Genomic DNA, 22759 nt, shown 5'->3' on the forward strand with positions numbered 1-22759 from the left:
CCAAAAGCTTCCTTTATAACTCTCACATGTGAATAGCCATACAGTTATAATAACTAGTTATACTGCCACTAATTGAAATGTATTAATATTAATGTCATTTCAAGATTTAATATTAATAAATTGATGATTTAGCTCACATCTGGCTAAAAATTAGCTAATAATTTACTACACCAGCTCAGGTTTTCAGATTGTCTGGTTTTGTTTAATCCCCATGGGCAATTTCTTCTATGATCAGAGATGCCAAAACCTCTTTAGAGAATTTGCTAAAACACCTCCCCCCCTTCCCCTTCAAGTCAAATCTTTCCAGTTGTTTTCAAATCTTAAGATTGATTTGAGATTCTCACAGATGACAACAAAAAGTTTGAAACACTGACATCTATTTAAGAGAAAATGGAAGTAAAAAACCACGCTACAGGGCTCCACTTGCCACTGAGGAATAATGGATCATCTACATATTCAGGTCAACAGAGTCCTCAGGCTCTGGAATCAGTGGCACATGTGCAGAGATACCTCTCATAACAGCAGCTTTTTAGCACTGCTCAGAGTTTCAGAACCAAACTTCCCTTGTCTATTCATATAAATATACAACACCCTTTTTATCTAAACCTAAAAGCTGTGTGTTAGATTTGAGTAGTCTAAGTGAGTAAATCTGTTGTCATGCCTACTGCAGGAGATTCAGATCATAGTGATGACAAATCTTCTGAACATCTCCAATGCACAGGCAAAATGCATTCTGGCCCTTTCAAATCAAACAGCAGACTCCAAAACTTAAACAAAACCCATGAAATAAGTAAAATACTAATTTTCCCTTGTTTGAATCCCTAAGAGTCTCAAAGTGTAAAATGATGTTCCCTCTATGAATGTAGAAAGCTACCCAATAATTTCCTTTCTTAGCAATCTTTTCTTCTGAATGCAAGCTTGTCACTTCCCTGCTGCATTGCACCGAGGTTTGAGGGGAATGCCGAGTGACAGAAAGCTGCTTCCAAAGCCTCAGACTGTGTGTGCTTACAACATCAATAGCCTTTGTGCAGTTCCATCCCCAAGAAACCACACCATTAAAATGGCAGACTAAGAATTAGGGGGATAAGGCTTTTATACATTATTTTCAGAGAAGTACTCAAAATCAAAGGGAAGGTTTTAGATGAGAAGTTGATAAGAATTTTTGTTATCCGCCTTATGGAAGTTATGATTTCGCATTAGATTTACAGAATAATTGTTTTATGCAGTTATATAAAACTACACAAATCTGTTTCAATTTATCTATAAGCAATAGTAATTCTGCCATGAACTTACACAGGAGCAAAATTAAGGCACTGTTTCTTTAAGGTTCTCACTCAATGTATTAACTACAATGTACTATTATTAAGCTATTCATTATTATGAGGCATATTCCAGAAATTGCTCAAAACTACTTTGCTAAACATCTGTATAGTTATAGTATCAACTCCTGTATAGCTGACTATACATAATATTTTTAAATTTTTATGTTACTAGTCCAAGCATTAATGTTGCAACCTGAAGCAGTCCCATCCAAATAATTTGTCCACACCCTTTATATCAGATCATTTTAATAGTACAGCAGAGGTTTTCAATGACATTAGGTATTGTTTCTAAGACACTGAAGGGTTACTCCCTGCACATTAAAAACACTATAGCTGCCACTGAACAAGAACAAAAACAGATGACAAAAGAAAGAAAAGAGGCCATTCAAGACATGATCTTGAGGGCCTGGTACAGCAGAAGAGAGCTACTGCTGGCAATGGTAACTGCAGCTCACAGGTGGGGCTGTGGTACTGCCTAATGCTAAGAAGAATTCTAAGTGTTCCATTGTGCCTTAGGAAAGGTGGAAAAACCTGGCACAGAGTTTTTCATGCAATGAGAACTGACAGCTACTGCACGTCCCTTTCTCCTTTAGTGCAGCTGAGTGATCTGTAGAAGACTCAAGAGAGGCAGGTATGGCACAACCACTGCTTATGAGAAAAACAAATTATCTGAATGGAATTTGGGGACAACAGAAAATGAAGTCTCTTAAGTGAACTCTTGAATGAGCTCATGCTAATTCAGGAGGAATGTGCTTGGACAAATTAAGAAAACAAGGGCCATGGGTTGTTAGACCTTGCCCAAATTTGAAATCTAAGAAGTCTCAGATGATGGAGATTATGTTACACTTCCAATTATCTGTAGAATTATCTGTAGAATCTCCAGAGAAACCTCTCCTAAAATGTCATCTGGCTATTTCACTAAAACCACAAAGAAAAACTGAGAACATTAAATTTTCCAAAAGAACTGAAGTTGGAGGTGAAGAAAAAAAAAAGCAATCTATTTCTGTTTAGAGCAAAGTTTCAGCCCAGAATTTGAGGAGACTGCCTCTCATTACAGCTACAAGTACATCTAAGTCTGTCAGTCACTTGCTCATTTGTATGAACTTTACATACCCAAGGGTTCTCATAATTCAAGGTTTGGTTCATCCTTGCACTCAGTCTAGAAGTGGTGTCCCATCACATAATTCCATTAACTGACATAGAGTATTCATAAATCTCAATATTAAATAGGAAGAGAAAGAAGATGAAGCAGGAGAGAAGGGAACAAAGTTCTGATGTTTTCCTAGCACAGGGCAGGCCCTGAAGAAACTAAGAGAAGAGGAAAGGAAAAGGAGGAGGTAGAGGATTGGCTCACTTACCTCTGAAATTACAACACCTTTGCAAACCAATATTCAAAGGTCTGCAGGAAATAGAGGACAGATAAAGGAGGGATAAGGTAGAACTCAAGAGGGAAGAATATGGCAGAAAAAAAGGAAAGGGTCAGAACAGCACTGGTTATGTTTGTTCTGAGTCTGGCTAGAAGGGTAATTAATTGAAAAAGAAACAGAAATGCACCATACCTTTTCTTTGTCACTGGCTTCTCGAGCCACAGTAGAGCCCTGAAACAGAAAAAATGGATCTAAAAATGTGCATATGTCAAACTAATTTGAAAATGTTATAACAGGTCAAAAAGAGGATGAACTGTATCCTTTTGAACTTGAGAAATGATTTGAAGAAAGGTGATATGGTAGGTAGAATGTCCAGAACTGCTGAACTGCTGCAGTCATGTGAAGAAGATGCATCATGAGAGAAGAAAGATGGATTAAATACTGAAATGCTCTACTTCTATTGTCCTCCTAATTCCTGGAGCTTTTCCTCATCTCTCATCCTCATTTTGAGCGCATCATGCTGGAAGTTCAGTTTGCTTGGCAGACTTCTCATCTTTTTTTTTTTTTTTTGGTGCCAATTTAGCTGTATGGGTATGGACTAGCCTATTCTGTATAACTGTCTGGACATTTGTAACACACATTTGAAAAGGATGTCACACAATACAAACACAAAAAGTATTTAAAAGATCATAAAGTACAAACTAGAACAATGCATCTCACAGCAACATGAAGCAAAAAGAAGAGAAGAAACCAGCTGTGGATTCACAAGACTTACAGTGCTTGCCAAAGACACTTTGGATTTTCTTTTTAAATTTAGTTTTTAGATTAAAACTAGTGAGCAATATGGTGCTTTCTGAATAACCTGGAGCTGACAAAAAAGAAGACTGTATATATTTCCTTAAAAATTTCTTGGAGCAGGACCACACCTTTAAATACCCAGCACATGTTTATCATGTAACAGCACTGCAAGAAATAGTAACTACAAATATGGTAACTGGACATTGAAAGATGGGTAAATTAGCTCTGCTGTTGGTTAAAGGGTGTGCATGGTGTAAAGAAGAGCTGGAGTGGAGTCCTACTAGCTTAAAGAATGTGAGGATCCCCAAACACACCCTTTTATAGCATGTTTTATTCTGCTTACGGAAAGAAACGTAGAAAACTCAGAAGTGATGGAGAGAAAAGATATATGGGACAGGATCTCTTAGTTATTATGTATGGCCCTGAAGCAGGGATTTCATTAATTATTCTTAACTGATAATAAGGCCTGGTAAAAGCCTAACATTTACTCAGGAGACACCTTTTATATTGCATTCTGTGCTCCAACAGATTATTAGGCCAGAAAAAAGATCAACTGAAAACCAAACTGAAGGAAAAGAAAAAAAGATTCACAACAGTAAAAATTAGGGAGGATGTCAAATTTGACATTTGGTAAAAAAATGACATTGAAATAATTTTAACAAAATGCATCCACGGCCAAAAATATACCCTTGAAATCCTATGCTGATTTGTGGTCTTTTTTTCTTGTATTGGTAGAGACTGGTGCTACAAAGTGAGTTCTAAGCTGGTGTCAAAAATATTCATGTACAAAAAAGGACTCTGAATCTACAACTGCAGATGACATAGCAAAGAATATCAAGAAAAAGTAATTTATAATAAATTCAGTGTCACTATAAATCTGTTCAGTGAAGGAGTTTGTTTTGAGGAATATTATATTGATGTTAAATGTGAATTGCATGAAAAGTTAAAGCAATGCTGTCCAGCTGGACAACCTGAAAAGACTACAGAAGCATTCACAGAGGTAAATAACATAAAGAGCTGTTGACACCAATGTTAAGAACTTAATGATTATAATTACTTTTTCTTTCTGTTGTGCTGTCATGCCCTTTTTAATGCACTGTACATTATGATGCTCTAAATCACAGTCCTCTCAAATTAAAAAAAAACTTTCTCTGGTAACAACTGCTGCCAATAATACTGAATATCAGAAAGTAAATTGTTGACAATCTGGAAATCAGTTCTTATAAATCAAGTTCAGTCAACTATCTAAGCAATTGCTAAGGAGACTTGACAGAGGAAAGGATGGTGCACTACATAGCATTACAAATCTCCTAATACAGAATGATAAATGAACATCTTAAAGCAAGCTTGCAGATGCACTTAGTGGTTCAGCACATAGAAATTAAATGTCTTAGAAAGAAGTAGGTTTCTTAGGGGATACTTGACAGAGGAAATTAAAATACCATCCCTTGGGTAGAAAGACTAAGACTACATTTTGGGGTATTTGTTGTAAGCCCTGTATACTAACTACTGTCAAAAATTACAATGACAGATAAAGCTTCTGAAACAAAACTAAAACAGATCTTATGATAAAGCCGATGTTTTGGTTTTTTAAAGACTCTTCTCCTTTTCACTTGAATTATTTTTAAAATATCGGATAAATTATTAAGCTTTTGCCATAGTGGGGTACTTTGTTACCAGCATTCATTGAAATGATGCTATTTAGTTGTTTTATAAATGCCCTCTGCAGAATCAACTGTGGCTTTCCATAATGTTGATAAAAACCTATAAGAAGCAGAATTATTATTGTACTAGTGTGAAGGGTTTTACCTTTAACCACTAGCAACATTTAGCAAACATACCTGACTAAATTGCTGCACTTAAAAATGCACAAAACAGATACATTTCTATAATGTCTATAAAACCATCCTTTAGTTTTGCTAACCTAGGTGTAGAATGAAATAAGTAATGCTGGTTCTTACATAGCAAAATTTTAAATTAATTAAAATTCTGAGCAATATTCAAGCATCAGCATAATCTAACATTTATAAGTAAAGATTTTCAGCTACTTTGTCAGTTATTTAATCAGCAGTTATTTCTCACCTTTAAATCATATTTTCTATAAACAGATAAACGATGGCTGAACACATTTCTTGTAACAACCATATATACTTCAACTCCATCAACAGTAAGCCGGTACATGCCCAAAAACTGGGGAAGAAGTGTATTCCCATGACACTCCACAATAAACTGCAGAAAGAAAAAACAGACATTAGGATTAACATATATTACATAAACATATAATTAGATTTTAGATATAAAATACCAAGAAACAAATTTTTTTTCTGAATATTTGTGTGGCAACAAACCTTCAAAAAATTATGCAAAAACAAACCCTCTCACAAGGAAGTTATTCTGCTTTGAGGCCAGTGTTTAAAAATTAAAATCATAAACTGCCTAACTTATAACTCTTGACTTCCACAGACAGTCTCCTAGAAAGAGGAGACTCCATTGGACAGACCTTTTAACTTTTACGTTAACACAAAAAGCAAACCTATGCAGACAGCATATATTTATATATTTGGTAGTTATGTCAAAACCCAAATATTTTTTTGAACATCACACTGCTGTAACCCGTACTGTGTTGGCCCAGACCCTATTTAAATTGTATGTTTCCCCATTCTCAGTATTTGTTTATTACGATAAACACTCATGGTGCTGTCACCAGCAAGGGGTATCATTTATTATCACCAACTTTCTGTTAGTTCCTATGTGGTGGTTGCATTTTGGGGTCAATAGAGCTGAGCAATGAAGTGCAAATTCCCTGTATTTTTTTATTTATGAATCCTTATATTTCCTTAAGGTCACCATATTCCATTACAAATGGGCTATTAACCTTGAAAAAATTTGCCACCTGCAACCTGTGTTTTTTTTCCTAATCACTTGCCTTACAAGTAATTGTTACATTAGAAAGACCACCGGAGGAAGCAGAAAAAGCAGACACACACTGATGATGAGAACTATTGAAGGATGAATTTTTATTCCCAGAACAAAAATGCCCATACTGTATTAAATCCTACTCTGAAACATTCACTTATATATTTTGTGGAACCAAGGAAAAGTTAAGCAACAATGATGCAAATGAGAAAGGACTTGCCAGCTTTCCTCTTTCTGTTAGTACCAAGTCTCAAACAGGAACTTGGAGAAAATGTAAAAACCCAAGACCCACATAGGAAGCATGAAATCTAACCAACAGCTAGCTTTTAAACATTAATTGCATACTGAAGCTGCTGCTCCTTCGTACCAAAGTGACCCAGTTATTAGAAACACAGATTTTAGGAGAATTTAAAACAAGTTAACTGAATAAGCCATTTCATTTGTCTAACAAAGGCAGGTAGCATTTGGTAACAAATAACTGTAACAAAGCTCTTGAAACCCTGGAGATTTTGCAATTTTGGGCTCCTCTGCCTAATTTTAATGAATTCTTCTCACTAACTTTATACTGGAACCTGCACATATCACAGACAGACCTTTTAATTGGCAAAATAAAAACTGATTGAAGACTCCTGAAAACAATCCTGTCCATCAAGAAACAAAGGAAATGAAAAACAAATATAGAAATTGTTGACTGTCAGTTGAACCCAATTTTGACTGATTCACAAGCCCTGTTAAATCTTGCTGGCACATTTTGGGCTGCAACTCTGATTTCCTACTGCCCTGGAGCTGTACTGGAGGTTCAAGCCCTGAAGCACAGAACAAAGTCACCAGTGTAGCTGTGCCACTTCACAGCAAAGCACTTTTAAGTTCCAACTGCCTATGAATAGGCAAATTATCTTAAGGTGCTGCAGAGACTTGGTAAATACAAATCAGAGTCTTAGGAAAGGAGTATGATTGTATGCCTCAAAACACAAATAGAAATGTCAGTCATGAGCAGTGCACAAAGATCAATCAGTTTGCAGCTGAGAGGATTTCTGTATTTAAAAAAAATACTGAAGTTTTAAGTTGAAGTTCTCAGTTAGGAGGATTTTCAGAGTCATAGGGCTGTTAAAAACATCACAAAACAGTTATAACACATTACAGGATACACAACCTATTTTGACCATCTTTTCTGTTAAAGATCCAACCATAAAAGTACTAATCCATACTAGCAAAAATGCATTGATTATTTTTCAATAAATGTTAAATACTTGGCATATATTCTAAAAGTAAATACGTTTTTAAAGCTTTATAGAAAGTAAGAGGGGTTGCTCCTATAGAAACATTATTAACTGTCTTCTACTTTAAGATGATTATGTTCTACAAGATGAAAATGAATCTAGCTTCCAACAAGAATTTAGTGTCACAGAACTTCTATCTACTTTAATAGACCCAGCCATTCCTAATCTTATGGCTTGTTACAGAATTTGAATTAAAATAAATACTATTGTTCCAGTTTTCCATATGGGCATCTGAGATGCAGAACCTCTACCTGAAATCATACAGAGAGTTTGTGCCATGTGAAGGAATGCCAGCTAGGCATCTTGAGTACCAGTAACCCTGTGCCTTTCCTCTCAGCACTGACACTTTAACTATCTCTTCAACCCTAGCTATGGCTAACACTCCAATTTTAACCTTTCTGGTCCCAAGTGTACCCATCTGTAAATTGGCAATGCCGTTACCAGAGCATGAGCACCATACCCACTGTAACATCATAAAATAAATTACTTGGTTGGCAGTATGCAACCCCCTTCCAAACTGCTCTGTACTATGTAAAAGGGACAAAAAGGCCACTAGTGAGAGTTGCTTCAGTCCTGTTTGTAAGTTAGGGTTTGCCATTTGCCAGCACTGTTGTTTCATTATCTTAGTGTGCAAACAAAGACTTCTGAAAGGGCAGTGTTACCAGCATGGAACACAAGACAGGAGAAGCTCTGCTAGTATTGCTCCTCTTGATAAAAAGGGACATGGCTGTGCTTTTCCAGACTTCTAAGAGATACTCTCAAAGCAGACCAGGTACTGCAGAGTTGTTTCCTATTTGCTGCTGACTGTGGACACTCATGCCATTGCAATTGAAAGAAAAGCCTCTAAAATTATTTCAGTGTTTCCTATGACAGTATTTCTTATCCTGATGGGGAGACAAAAGAAAGAGGGAGGAATGCCACTTGCTTTCAGCATCTACAAGGTTGGTCTAGAACTTCCTACCTTTGCAACTATCAATCCCCCATATCTGCATCACAGAGGAGGCAAAACGTGTCATCTGTTTGGGTGGGAGTCCAGCAGGACTTGCACTGGTGACTGTGGTTGGCAGATTTTCAATTTGTCCATCTTGATATAAAGGAAGTAGCAATTTAGTCACCTCAAGGTGCTTTTTAGGAATGATTTCCTGAAGTTTCCCACTCACAGCTGGAAAAAAAGTGAGCCTAGAAAATAAGCCAGTACATGCTTAACAGGACTGCTAAATTTCAGTGAAAGAAAAAGACCTTCACTCTTTTAATTTTTTCTAAAAACAACATTAAAACAATTCTACTAAGCAGACTTGCTAAATAAAACTGTAATACTCAGCTAATACATTTACAAGTCTTTATATGCAGCAACAAAATATTTTTTTTAAATGAGTGTTGTAATAAACACCCCATCATATTTTTTGTTAATTCAGACAATTTTCATGTTTGTGCACAGCACGAGGACAATATTATTATTAACACAGTAAAGTAACATCAGCATATTGACACATTTAATCAGCTGTGCAGCACATTTCAAATAAGGAAATTTCTGAACTCTCTTGAACTCCATACTTCAAGTTGAAAATTAGTAAGAAATTCTTTATGAGCCTGTTTTCTCATTAATTTTTGTATAAATACAGCTTCAAGAGTCTTAGTAAGAATAAAACTTTACCAATCTAACTAGCTTCTTGCTTCCCTATGGCAATGCTAGTAAGGTATCAGATACATAAAAAGATAACATAATGCATACCATTTATTGGCAAAGAAGTAATACTACTTTTGGCTCTTTTTGGAAAAACACAGAATAAAATTTCTGTTTCTACCATTTCTCCTTCTCCACTTGGAGATCATCTGAGGAATGATTTGACATCAGTACAGATTACATCCTGAATTATATCTATCTTCATTCTATATGAAAAGTCAGCATTCCTATTTCTCACAGCCCTGTTTAGTAAATATTAATTCAGAAATACACAACATGCTAATTCTCTGTTACCCCTTTATATACTAGTGTCACAAATTTTGGTATCATGATTAAGACAAGCATTTGATAATTCAAGCAGAATTATGTGACAAGTCTATACATTCACCAGGATACTTCCACTAAAGAAACTGAATAGCAAGCTAGGTAATTATTTAAAACTATTTTAGACATTGTGCAAGCCTAGACATTGATAGTAATTTTTGTGCTTAACCTGTTCTTTTATATCCTCTTGTTTGCAGTCAGAAATATCCTTCACTAATTTTGTGTACAAGCATTTGTATTTTGTGCACAAGCACTGACATGTGGAATCTCTTCCCCTAAAAAAGACTAAAAACGTGTTCAGTTATAAATATTCAATTTATTGCCATTTTCCTGTGCCCTAACAATTTCACAGAATATTATGCATTGGGTACTTATGTGATATGGTGCAAGGATTAATTAGCCAAATTACAGCATACACCAGAAAGTTACAGATTTCCAAGGCATATAAAGCTGTTTTCTTCAAATAAGCCATGTAAGAAAGTCATTTCATTTAAAGAAGTAATCAATAAATATACAGGTTTTTATACACAAGCCTTGTGATTCACAGCCTTACACTTCACATTGTTTCAGACATGGCCAGTTATTTTTACTTCTAAGTGCAGTGTAATCTCAATGTTACCACCACACGTGATTATCTAGCCTGCAGATCTGTTACCAGGAACATCATACCTCATATTGCTACAACTGACTCACTGTGTGGATTGAGCTCTTCTGCAAAGTGCTGTGCACAACATCAATAAGTCATATATGCAAAAAACAATAGAAAATACCTGCCTGGTGAAACCCAGGCCTCAACAGAGCCAGCGCAGCCAGGACCATTCTGCCATTTTGTGTAGTTATTTACCTATGAAACGTCTTTCAGGGAAGACTTTCAATGTGGTTTTCTTTGTTACAATTCTAGTCTGTGTGTTCCCTTTGCATATCAGCCCTCTGCAATTCCATCTGACAATCACCCAGTGAGTTTCCCATTTTTAGGGTCACCTATAAGAAGAGCGTGCCTGTTGGGCGCAGGTGAAACACAGACACGTGTACATTCTGATGTCTCCTTTCTCTGCCTCCTGTTTTTTCAGATCAAAGCTGCTTCAAGTCAGTTATCTTAGCACAGGGCAGAAGCTGTATTCTGTGCTGCCTCTGGATTCTCACACAGAACTGCTGAAAGGCTTTTTTCACTGTGTTTCCTTGCAAACCTCCCAGAAATCTTCACCTCTTACTATCTGAGGACATACAGAGTCAAGAACATCATTACATCCTTCTTCATTCACGTCTGTGTTTAAATAACATTATATTATACCGCCTTGCTTTGCCTTTTTACCTTTTTCCTTTTTTTGTGATACATATGAATGAAACTCATGCAGCAAAAGCAGAGATGATAACTTGATAACCTGTGCAAGTACTGATGTGGAGGGAGGATGACACAAACTTTATTTAATGCAGCTCTGATTCAGCAACCTACCAGCTTGACAAGCCCATCTACACACCACTGCAAATTCCTAGGCACCCAGTCCCCACTTTCTTTTCTGGGCTATTCTCCAGTGTATGTTGTCATCAATTCTCTGACAAAATTGCTTTTAGCCTACTATAATGTTTCTCTATTTCAATATTTATCTATTTATAATTTTAATTTTTCTCCTACATTCCACACAACAATCTGCTGCTGTTCCTTGATTCCTGTGTAGCCCTGAACACTGTTACATTTTCACCTTATGCCTACATTTTCCTCTCTTTAATTTGCTTTCTTCTTTCTTTCATATTTTTTCCTATCCAGCAGCCAAGGCAGTATTTTCCTGCTTTTGTTTTGTCTTTTATTTCTGCCTGTTTAGGTCTGTCATTTCCTCTTTTTTGCTCATTCTATTCTTTCCTTTCTTCCCATTCACTTCCCCATGACTCCACTGTTTGCTGTGTCTGGTAAATGGGCAGTCCCTCTCCTTTACCACTATCCACTATTTCTGCTGGTTGCCAGGGAGACAAACAGGCATTGCAATAGGTGTCAGTTCTGCATACAATTACCTGTGCAGAGAGAACTGTGCCTTCAGCAGGGACAGCTGCCTACAGAAAACCTAAAAGGGACCAGCACTCAGGTCCCTTTTAAGAGCTTTATGCTGGAAGGTTTGTATGCTAACAATTCTCTCCTGTTCACCTGCTTTGAGATGGCTTCTCTTTGCTCTACTAAAGTTACTTGGGTGTCAGCAACGAGAAGTCATCCCTTCTGAAGTAATTTTAATGAAAAAGTGTTTAAAAGAGACACTAAAATCGCTTTATTTAATTTTTAAAAATTTCTAACCTGCCCATAATATGTTTTCAAAGAGCAAAGGACTCCTCTTTTACACCAATTTAAGATTTAAAGCAAGTTAATGTCACTGGAGAGGGCAGAATGTCTTGATTCTGATATTTCAGATACTATAAAATCTGCCTTCAGAATTTTACTCAACTGTTACTGATTTCTGCCCTTGAAAATAACATTTGTACTTTAGAAAATATCTACAAATACAGTAATATATACAATACATATTTTATATAAATTCATAAACTTTTTGCACAGGACAATATTTAAAAAAAAATATATAAAACTAACTTGAATATATGATGAAATAGAAGGTCTTCCTTTAGGAGGATGGAGGGTACTACCCATTCCTTAAACACAGGGTGAAATTCTGACAACACACTTATCACAGATGACTATGCTGAACTCTTCCATAACAATGCCAAAGGTAGCAGTAGATTTTCAATCCATTTTTCTGGTCTGTGCTCTTGGGGTCAGGAGGCTAGGTTTAAAACGTGATTGCACTGGATTTGGAGGTGTTTCCAGTGAATATTTGACTTTGCTCTCAAATACTATTTAATAAAAACATGTTTGATTAACTTGCACAATTTTAAATGGTCCAACCACATCCATGAGCCCATAGAGCAGTAGTTTTCCTAATACTTGAAAGTCTGACCCATTTGATCATATCAATGGCTCTACTGCATTTGATAAGTAAATAACATTCAGCTGAGTAACACTGAAGAGTGGTGAGAGGAGTTCTAGTCATAACTGACAATATACCAATAATACAAGCAGTCCAAACTGATTGCAGTTTATCAATAAATGTGTCTAAAAGCAGTATTTCAAACTACGTACCAAAAATTATTACAGTAGTTAGAAACTGGCTAGAATGGCTAGTCACAGCATAAGAACCTAGCAGGCCATATATCTGTATTTACCTAACACTTCAAAGCCTAGCTCTAGGCCATTTTGTCTTCCAAGCATAGATAGAAGGCTGATCCATGCATGATGGTCTTTAATAGTATTGTCATAAAACACAGTAGGTTTTGCTGCTTTAGACATGGTGAAAAGTATAATTCCTCCTGTTTGCTTAATGGTTTGTGTTGCTCAGTGTTTTGGATTTTCTTTTCTTTTAACTTTGGAAAGGAAAATAATTATCTCTAGTGTTTCTACTCAAGACTAAAAGTGTCAGACTCATCTGATGAGTTGACAGAATGTGTCAGTGTTTAGACTGAAGTGTTCACCATCTGTCTGAGGTTGTGGGCCTGACTGCCACTTAAAAAAAGGCATCATAGGGTAAATGATTTTGGAAGCCCACGATTTTTGAAAACTCATGATTTGGAATAGCAAGTATAATTTACAATTGTCAAGACTACTTACAATTCAACAATTTTAAGTCAGAATCACCACATATACACATATATGCTGTTTCTATAACTTCTCCCAATACTCCTTCAAGCCAGGTCACTTTCACTTATTTACACATTTCTAGCATGTAGCCCCGGACTTGGAATTTATCTCTGATCAGATCATCTTGTATGATTTAAAAACACCACTCTAGATTTGGGATTTTTAAACTTACAAGTTTGTGTCTACAGGCTGTGAACTATTCCTGCCCCTTTTGTAAACTCCTACATACACAGACTGTGTAATTACAACCTCAGCTCCTCTGAGCGCCAAAGAACAGACAGGTTATTACATCTTCAGACAGCTGGAGAGGGGAAGGACTAACAGAACTGCATGGGCTTGTGAACTATACATTTCCATGACAGTTACTGACAAAATAACCACTTCTACCTGCGAATGGCAGTGTACATGTCTGTATCTAATCCTTTGGTGACTTTCCAAAAAACTAACTGATACCTGGAATTAGATTTTGGAGGTTCATGGGAAAAGCTGCTGTGCTATATTTCTCTGCCAACCACACAAACTCCCAGATGCCTCACTGGTAGCTCTGTAGTTCAAAAAGGTGCAAGGAAAACAACAGCTTTTTTGCAAATGCCAAGATCAAAAGTGTTTTGGTGAATGAAGGACACATGGAGTCTCACCCTTCTGTCTTGTGATGGCTCCCTCTCCGGCATTCTTTGTTTCGAGATAGATGTCTCCTCTGGCATTTATTGTTAAGCAGTTCAAGCAAATTTGGAAAATATTTCATGGAAAATATTTCATAAGGCTTGTTTGGTCCCTAAGCAAAGACAGAGGTGCTTTCAAAGTCTAGAATGATTCTATCAGCCTTGTACTATTAGCCTTAATAAGGAAACAGGCGAGTAAATATTATGGTTTAAATGAAATTCATTCAGAGTTTCAAACAGGGAAAGGAACCTGGAATGAATTTGTAGAGGGGAGAAAACAAAACCTCAAAGAGATAATCTGTCATAAATGGCACAAATTTCACTCATACTTATGTCAGAAGAAATGGAAGATAATTACTGCCTTCGTGGGCACTTGAAAGAGGGTGCAAGATAATGGTTCACAAGACACAGTTCTTAATGGACAGATGATCTAACTTCAGCTCCTTTGGGGGAACAAGGAAGAAAAAGCCTAAAATTCACACAAACCACTTCCCTAGATTTCATGCACCTGAAAAAGGCTGTCCTTTCCAGGATGATCCCTGTACTACCTAGCTGGGTATACACACTCCCTTTCTCAGAAGGCTGGAACTTTCAAATACAGCTCTGCTCTCAGGGCAGACTGGCACAGGGTGTGCTGCAGGGGCATGCCACTAGAATTTCCAAACCATTCCCAATCCCACTCGGGCTGTGAAACACAGCTCGGCCAGGAATTTTCACGTATGTGATGAGTGACGCTGACAACCACAGACCTGAAACTGGAGAAAAGATAACTAGAAGACTTCTCCCTAAAAATCCCATATTTGGCACTCTAGTGTACAATTATTAACAATCAAGAAAGATATTGGACAGTAAGGTATGAAAATCAATAGAGGGAAATTGACAATTCCTGTATTCGCAGAAGAGAGTATGCCAAAATAAAACTGAACTCATGAGATCTTGTTTCATTGACAAAGATTTCTGTAAGAATACCAAGACAGCATCTGAAAAGTCTTACGTTACTGCAACTGTGCCATCCTACAGAACCATACAGTTACATCCACACCAGTGAAACAGACAGGTCTTGGAGTCTCCTCAGGCATCAGTTCCAGCTGAAGGAACTCACATCTAAGTTATTAACGTCCCCTCTAAAAAAAAGGATGTTTACATTCAAACTCCTGAGTAGGAATATTAACTCATCTCAATTAATACCTTTATTCTTGCCCAGAATTATCTGAGAGACAATAAGCTGGCACCACTAACAAGCTCAAGTGCCAGTGGATGGTATCTGGCACTGTTTGCTAGCAGAAGGCCAATCTGTGTGGGACAACTTGGTTAAGGGAATAGTAATACCTTTCCACCAGGACAATGGGTTTGCTAGACTTTGAAAAGCAAGTGAAGATAACTTTTGCATGCCTGAAAAACATCTAGAGAAATGGGAGGACAAGCTGCTGTATCTAGTGATCCCAAGCATTCAACTTCCAGCAGCAGCATAGAGGACACTGTGTCAGCTGTCAATAGAGCTAGTGGATTTAACTTAGATCTTGTTCAGTACAGTGCTGAAGATATTGAAATGAATTTATTTAAATTAAAAAATCCAATTATTAAACTGTCTTTAATTTACTTTGTACTTGAGTGCTTCTGTATTTAGCTTTGTACAGTGCTTTCAAGTTCAGAGACAAAAAGAAATACAAGTTGTATCTTTATGAATCTCTTGGAGGCATCAGACAGAACTATTTTATATGAAAGATTTACCAGTATAAAGTGAAATTAGGTGCCTGGTAGAGATAAATTCCAGATCACTATTCCTTGTAACCTAGCCTAATATGAAACCTGATGTTGGAAAGCATTAATGAAAAAGATTCAAATTATTAAATTCATTAATGTTAGCACTGTCTTCATTGATACTCTTGAAAAGCAAAGTTACTGTTTTGAAAAGCAAAATGACTTTTCAGCTGGATTAGGTCTCAAAATCTGTATCATTAATACTAGCTTCTAATGCCAAATATGAAACAGACTAAAACTTTAATTCTGCTGTACAGTTTCACAGATCAAACCCTTTCAGATGAAAACAAAAACAGTAAGTTGGAAAACTCACATAAAAATAACCCCAAAATACAATTAGCTTTAAATTAGGTTTAGAATCTTTTGTGGTAAAACTGTCATTAGGAGAATGTCTTAAGAAAATTTCTGATCGTAATATTTGCTCCCATTAAAACAAACACACGATGGTCCTATGTGTTGTTTAAACAGAGGAACACCACAGGAAGAGAGAAAAGGAGAGTTCACATCTAACATCCTGAAGGCTTCCCAAGTTACTCTGGACTTGGAAGGCCTTCAGAGGTCTCCCTTTGAGATTTACAAAGATGGCTGGCAATACCTTCCAAGTATCCTCAAAGAAAGCTCTGGCTTCCCACCTCAGAAGTTAAAACCCGTTTTACAAAAGTAATGTATTAAAAAAAATCTACTAGAAACAAGAGCATTGCACAACAAAAAATAAACCACCTAAAGAACAATAAAAAAGCCCAACCCCAAATGTCCTTAAGTCTTTACCTGGAGGTTCCAACCTACAGAAAGAAGGAAGATGGAAAGAGGGACAAACCCCTCTTCCTATTGCATAGCATATTTTAGGTGATCTTTTAGAGGCTTTTCTGACTTCTGTAGCTTAGAACTTATTCAAACAGATGTAGGGCTAAGAAAACTAGCATAGATTTTCATAAAGCCTTTTGTAATTCCCAGGTTCTGCTCCCCTCTGTGCCAACCACACAAACTATCAAACTATGCACCAACACAGTATGACAGCCGTCAAGGCTGATTTGAGGGATCTCTGCTGTTCACTTTTAACTTTAAAGCTGTGTATGAAAATTCACACTATCAAAACCAATTTTTTTAATAGTAGGATTTTTACATTAATCATATCCAGTTCTTAATTTCTTATGTAATACAACTTTAATCTTTGAAATCTGCTGTGAAACACAGAACATTCACTAACCATATCAGAAAGAGAAGGTCACCTGCAGCACTCATACACATGTACACAGACCTCTTCAAGCAAGCCCAGAATAAATTACCTTCAAGCCTGGGAGTCCACCAGCCAAAAGAAAGACCACCTTTTTAGTCAGGCAAAGGACTTTACAGCCTCCAAGTTACCTCTATAATGTAGACATTTCTTTTTCATGAAATGCTAATGCAGGTATTTAGAAAAGTCCATCCTTGTGAATTACAGACATACAGTAAATTGCTGATGCAAAAGGGAAAAAGTCTGAAGTGACTTTTTCCATAATTATTAAATTAAAACTTTTAAGCCTCTAAAACAGATTGGCATTCTAATATTTAAGAAGACATCCCACACCTTGGTAGAGTTAATTTATTACCTGATGGTACTTCTTGAGTATGTTGTGCATTTCTGCTACATCTTCACTTGTTATAGTTTTGATGATATATCTTTTGTCGTAAGATGTATGAAAGCGGGCACCACTGCGTGCTTGGGAATCATTGGCAAGGGGTGCACTTCTTGTCAATGAATTCTGTCAATTGATTTAAAACAAAAAAAGCATCAAGTCAGACAGAAATATGTAACTTTTATTTAGAGCACATATAAACAATTGACGCTTATTTAAAAATATTTTTCAATACATCTGCACCAAGCTGAGTTCTGAAAAGCACGTATTCACGGACTACATTATCTTGAGAAAACACTTCAAAAATATTCTGAGAAGAAAAGCATGTTTGAGGAGGAAGATATTGTTCATCAGTGGTTCAAAACCCATCCTCAATATTTAATAAGAATTTATTGGACATTGGTACACATATTATCAGCTTTGGGGAAGAAAACATACAGCAATTAAAAATCCAGAAGGAACACTGCATTACACCACAATAATCATAAAGAGATGATTCATCCATACTTATAGTTTCCCTTAACATTAGCAGGATTTGCTCTTGAGACAGTGTGATCTGGTACATAACCAAGATCACAGTTACATTTCTGAGTTCTAGTACCAGAGCTATTCCAATGATTTCATATCTAGAGTTAAGCAAATAATATTGTACAATACCTCCTTTCGTAGAATGAGCCTACCTCCATACTGTCTCAAGAGAAGAAAATTAGTTAATGACTGTAAAGCATTTAGAAGAGAGATTAAGGACTATTTTTAGACTGATGTTTAAAATTACTGGTGCTTCAACAGAACCAAGAGAAGCCCTCTGCTTTTTTCAGAGAAGAAATAGTATTTAGGTTAGATTTCTTTACACTTATAAAAACAAAACCAAGAAAAAATAGACTAAGTGTAACAACTTCTTTTTTGCCTGGAAACACCCTTCTTTACCAATAAGAATGAAAGCCAGTTGTTACATACTTCAATTGCACAAAAAAAAAAAAAAAAATAGTAACAGCAGCAACACAGCCATGAGAAAACAAGAATGTTGTGGGCCCCTTGTATATTTCCATAAATATGAATATACTCGGAAAAGGTTAAACAAGTTAATGATAGACTACTGGAACACTTCTATGTTTATGAAACAAACTTGCAGTAACCATCTGGAATATCCCTACTCGTAGCAGAAAACCCCAGCTCCTGCTATGCTTCCTCATTGTACCATGCTGCACAAACAGCTCTTGTTAAATTGAAATATGCCTCACTTCTTTCCACATTCACATAGCATAATGTTCTCCCTGCCAGGTGAAAAGCCATTTTACTTTCAAAGAATTTAAATAAAATGTTACATATAAATGTAAACATTGCAGATTCCTAAACAGCAAAAGTTCAGCTCCAAGTTACAGAATGAATGTTTGTGTGGTTCCTGTTGTGACCATGAACTAAGTCACAAAACAGATTTGCCCTAGAAGAACGATGATGCTCTGAGAGAGCAATTACCAATACACTCCACCTACCACATTCAGGTACCAAACCCACACATTTCATTTTTCTAAGACCTATGTTTTATTTGAAGGTTTTAACCATTGGTAAATCTGTTTACATGCTCTATGGACCTCAGCAGGAGCTGGACATGCAGATTCAACCCCTGCAACAGAAGATCAGTAGTTACTATGAAGTAATAACCTCAACCAAGAAATTAGGGTAACTATAGCCCCCAGTTTAAGAAGACACTTGTACACATACAATTATGTCTCTGTATTTTGGAGATCCATTGATTTAAATAGGCCTTCAAGCATTGTTTAATTTATCCCAACTGTGGGGTGCTTTCTGAAATCAATTTGACATGAAATAAAACCATTTTCCCACAAGGTTACTTAGTTCAACAGAAATAATCACGAGTAGTGGGAATAACAGTAAATCACGTAAAAGCACACAGCTCTACAAGGGCTTATTAGAATGAAACCCTTAATTATGACATGTAGGAGAAATAAATCTTTTGCACCTCTTTCTATATATTTCTAGGCTTGCACAATGAACCAGAATAATTACTGATGTCTATGATAAAAAGTGACATCTTTCTCTATTATCCTCTCTACTCAGTAATGAATGAAAGGATGTGGGTGCTTCTTTAAGGTTTATAAATCAACGTTTTTTCTAGACTAATCAGAAGAGAGCTTTAGAGATACCACTGCAGACATTGCAGTTCTTCTCTACACTGGCTTCTGGACAGTCAATTTTAACATGCCCTGATACACCATCACCTCACACAGTATTGAAGATCATAGAGAATTTAAGTATTACAGCAGTTTTCTTTGCCTGTTTTCAGATTTTTTTCTGTTGAAATTGACATCCCACCAACTCCATTACTGAAAAGTTTTAATGTACTCAAGTCTATTCCAGGAAACAAGTATTATAAACTCATTAAATTTCCTTTATGCTACACTTGATACCAGCACTCCATTAATTTTAAAATTGAATTGTGGAGGTAGTGGTAGAAACCCCGTGTGCTCTACAGTCAGAAATTGGTTTTGTTTCCAGGCCTATATTTAATAGTTCAAGATGAAGAGCTGGTAATAGAAGTTAAGATCAAAAAAGAAGTACAAATTCAGTTGCCTTCATCACAAATTGAAAATATGATGTAAAGTAATAATTATTTTTAATTTTAAAAAGAAGCGAACACATGGGTAACCATTAGTGTATGTAATGAATTAAAATACTGCTAAGTTATTCATCTATAATTTAGTCAGTAATAATAAAGGCTACTGAGTAATTACTTGTTATTGTTCCCAGCAGAAAAGAGTACATTACTCTGAGGTTAACTATTGCAATAAAACAGTAAACACAGTATTCTGAATGTATTTTTCCCACAGAACTCGTCTTCAGACTGTAATCCATATAATATAAACCTTGAAAGCAATTAACCTGGCAGGAGACTTAAGTTGTTTAGCTACAAAAAGCTGCAAAAGAGGGTATTGGCTAGTCAGCCACTGAACATCTGAAGGAGGAGAAGAAGGAAAATGTGAAGTACACGAACTCAAATTTTCAAGTAAGTACTCTAAAGGTGTATTTTAATATCCTTCATGAATAGATTTTCATAGTTGAGTGAAATACAGGCCTGGGCTGTACTTGGTATAAAAGAGATTCTAGTTGACTGGACATTAGAAAATGTGATGCCCACCCACAAGAAGATCCAGAAGGAAGATGCAGGGAACGATAGGTCTGTGGGTCTGACCTGGGTGCCAGGGAAGGTCACGGAGCAGATCCTCTTGAGTGCCGCCACACGGCACGTACAGGACAGCCAGGGCATCAGGCCCAGCCAGCACAGGTGTGTGAAAGGCTGGTCCTGCCTGCCTGACCTGATCTCCTTTTCTGTGATAAGATGACCCACCTGGTGGATGGGTGAAGGGCTGTGGATGTGCCTACCTGGACTTCAGGAAAGCCCTTGCCACCATTTCCCACAGCATCTCCTGCAGGACCTGGCTGCTCACGCCTCGCCCGGGGGCTCTGTTGGATGCGCAGCAAACTGTTGGCATGGCCGGGCCCAGAGGCGGCTGGGAATGGAACTGCAGCCAGCAGAGCTCCCCAGGGCTCAGGGCTGGCACCAGGTCTGTTCCATGGCTTTACCAGTGACCCACACCAGGGGATCCAGGGCACCCTCAGGCAGTCTGCAGACACACCCAGCTGCGTGGCAGTGCTGAGCTGCTGGAGGGCAGGAAGGCTCTGCAGGGGCACCTGGACAGGCTGCATTGATGGCAGAGCCCAGAGCTCTGAGCTCCACCAAGGCCGAGCGCCTGGGCCTGCTCCTGCCCTTGGCTCACAACAACCCCTGCACCTACAGCCTGGGCCAGAGGGGCTGGAAAGATGCCTGGAGGGAAAGGAGCTGGGGGTGCTGTCAACAGCAGCTGAACATGAGCCACAGAGCGCCCAGGTGGCCAAGAAGGCCAATGGCATCCTGGCCTGGATCAGCAACAGTGTGGCCAGCAGGACCAGGACAGTGACCACAACCCTGTACTTGGCACTGCTGAGGCCACACCTTGAATTCTGGGTTCAGTTCTGGGCCCCTCACTACAAGAAAGACATTGAGGTGCTGGAGAGAGTCCAGAGAAGGGCAATGGAGCTGGGGAAGGGTCTGGAGCACAAGTCTGATGAGGAGAAGCTGAAGGAGCTGGGGATGCTTAGCCTGGAGAAAGGCAGGCTCAGGGGTGACCTTGTCCCTCTCTACAACTGCCTGAAAGGAGGCTGCAGCCAGGTGGGAGTCAGTCTTTTCCCCCAGGTAATAAGCAAAAGAACACAAGGAAATGGCCTGAGGTTGCCTTCATCTAAACAGATCCCTGTTTTTCCAGCAATAGCTTTTTCTTCCCCTAATGAAAATTTATTCTGTCTGATTGCTAACTATAATGGAAATCAATTTGCAAATACAACTATCATACCAAAAATGTTGCTAACAAGAAAATAGATCTCTAGATAATTATTTAGCTCTACTTTACTTTTTATTAATATTTTAATGGGTTACAGATAGTGATGCATTTATTTTTTAGTAGATGGTTATTTTATTAGTAGTTATCTATATCAAGATTAATTAAGAATGCAAGAATGCACATGGCTATCATTTTACCACATGCATATTAATTTGTCAGAATAAACCAACCAACTTCATGCTAAGCAGCATCTTTCCATACATGCACAGATAACCCAGGTGCCCTCTCTACAATACTTCGACTCTACTAATAAATTAAGAGCAAATGTTTAAACATTAAACATGTTTAAATAAAAAACAACATCTACTTAAACCTTTAGTAAAAATAAAGCCTCAAAGACTTTAATGTAATTAACTCCCCACTCTTGTGATAGTTTTCTCAATACAATGTACTTTTCAGGTACAGACTGTATTTATTTTGAAATTTAAAAGCATGTAGAACATAGAAGACATTTAATATTACTATTTTCTGTGTTTTCTTTTGATACTTAACCAAGTTTGTTAAATAAGTGTGGTTTAAAGAGCAGAAAAAATAAATCTAATTATATCATATTGTGCAGATTACTAGTGATTGCCGCTTTCTTGTATTGATAAATACAGAGTTGAATTTTGTCAGTAGATTATTCTATTTGCAATGGCTAATTCTCCCTTCTGTGAATAGAGAAAAGTTCAAATTCCTTCTCAAGTAAACCTTCCGGGTACCTTGCAAAATACCCCATCTCCCAACTATACTAGTTATACTTGCTTATAGATAGAAATCAGTCTTCAGTAAAACACATTGACTGTTGCCTGGTGATGATAACAGCCAATCTTTAAGTAGAGAGATAACAAGAATTGGCTTCACTGGCAAATCATCATTAACAAGTAAGATCAAGAAACAGCTTGACTGCAAGGATCAAA

At 37.2% G+C, this 22759-nt stretch overlaps 1 protein-coding gene across 2 annotated transcripts in view; it reads right to left on the reverse strand.

Annotated features, from left to right (window-relative positions):
• PIP4K2A (phosphatidylinositol-5-phosphate 4-kinase type 2 alpha) overlaps window positions 1-22759 on the reverse strand; it is a 107424-nt gene that overhangs the window by 15575 nt on the left and 69090 nt on the right. Inside the window, exons 4-6 of one of the 2 annotated variants that reach the window (XM_084209504.1) lie at window positions 17377-17529; window positions 5570-5716; window positions 2882-2920 (exon numbers count right to left, since the gene is read on the reverse strand). In XM_084209504.1, the coding sequence (XP_084065630.1) occupies window positions 2882-2920; window positions 5570-5716; window positions 17377-17529 (339 nt within the window). The remainder of the gene's footprint in view (window positions 1-2881; window positions 2921-5569; window positions 5717-17376; window positions 17530-22759) is intronic. The other variant, XM_084209505.1, reaches the window with a different exon arrangement.

This window comes from Fringilla coelebs (genome assembly GCF_963513975.1).
Source record: "Fringilla coelebs genome assembly, chromosome: 1".
In the NCBI taxonomy this organism is placed as follows: Eukaryota; Metazoa; Chordata; class Aves; order Passeriformes; family Fringillidae; genus Fringilla; species Fringilla coelebs.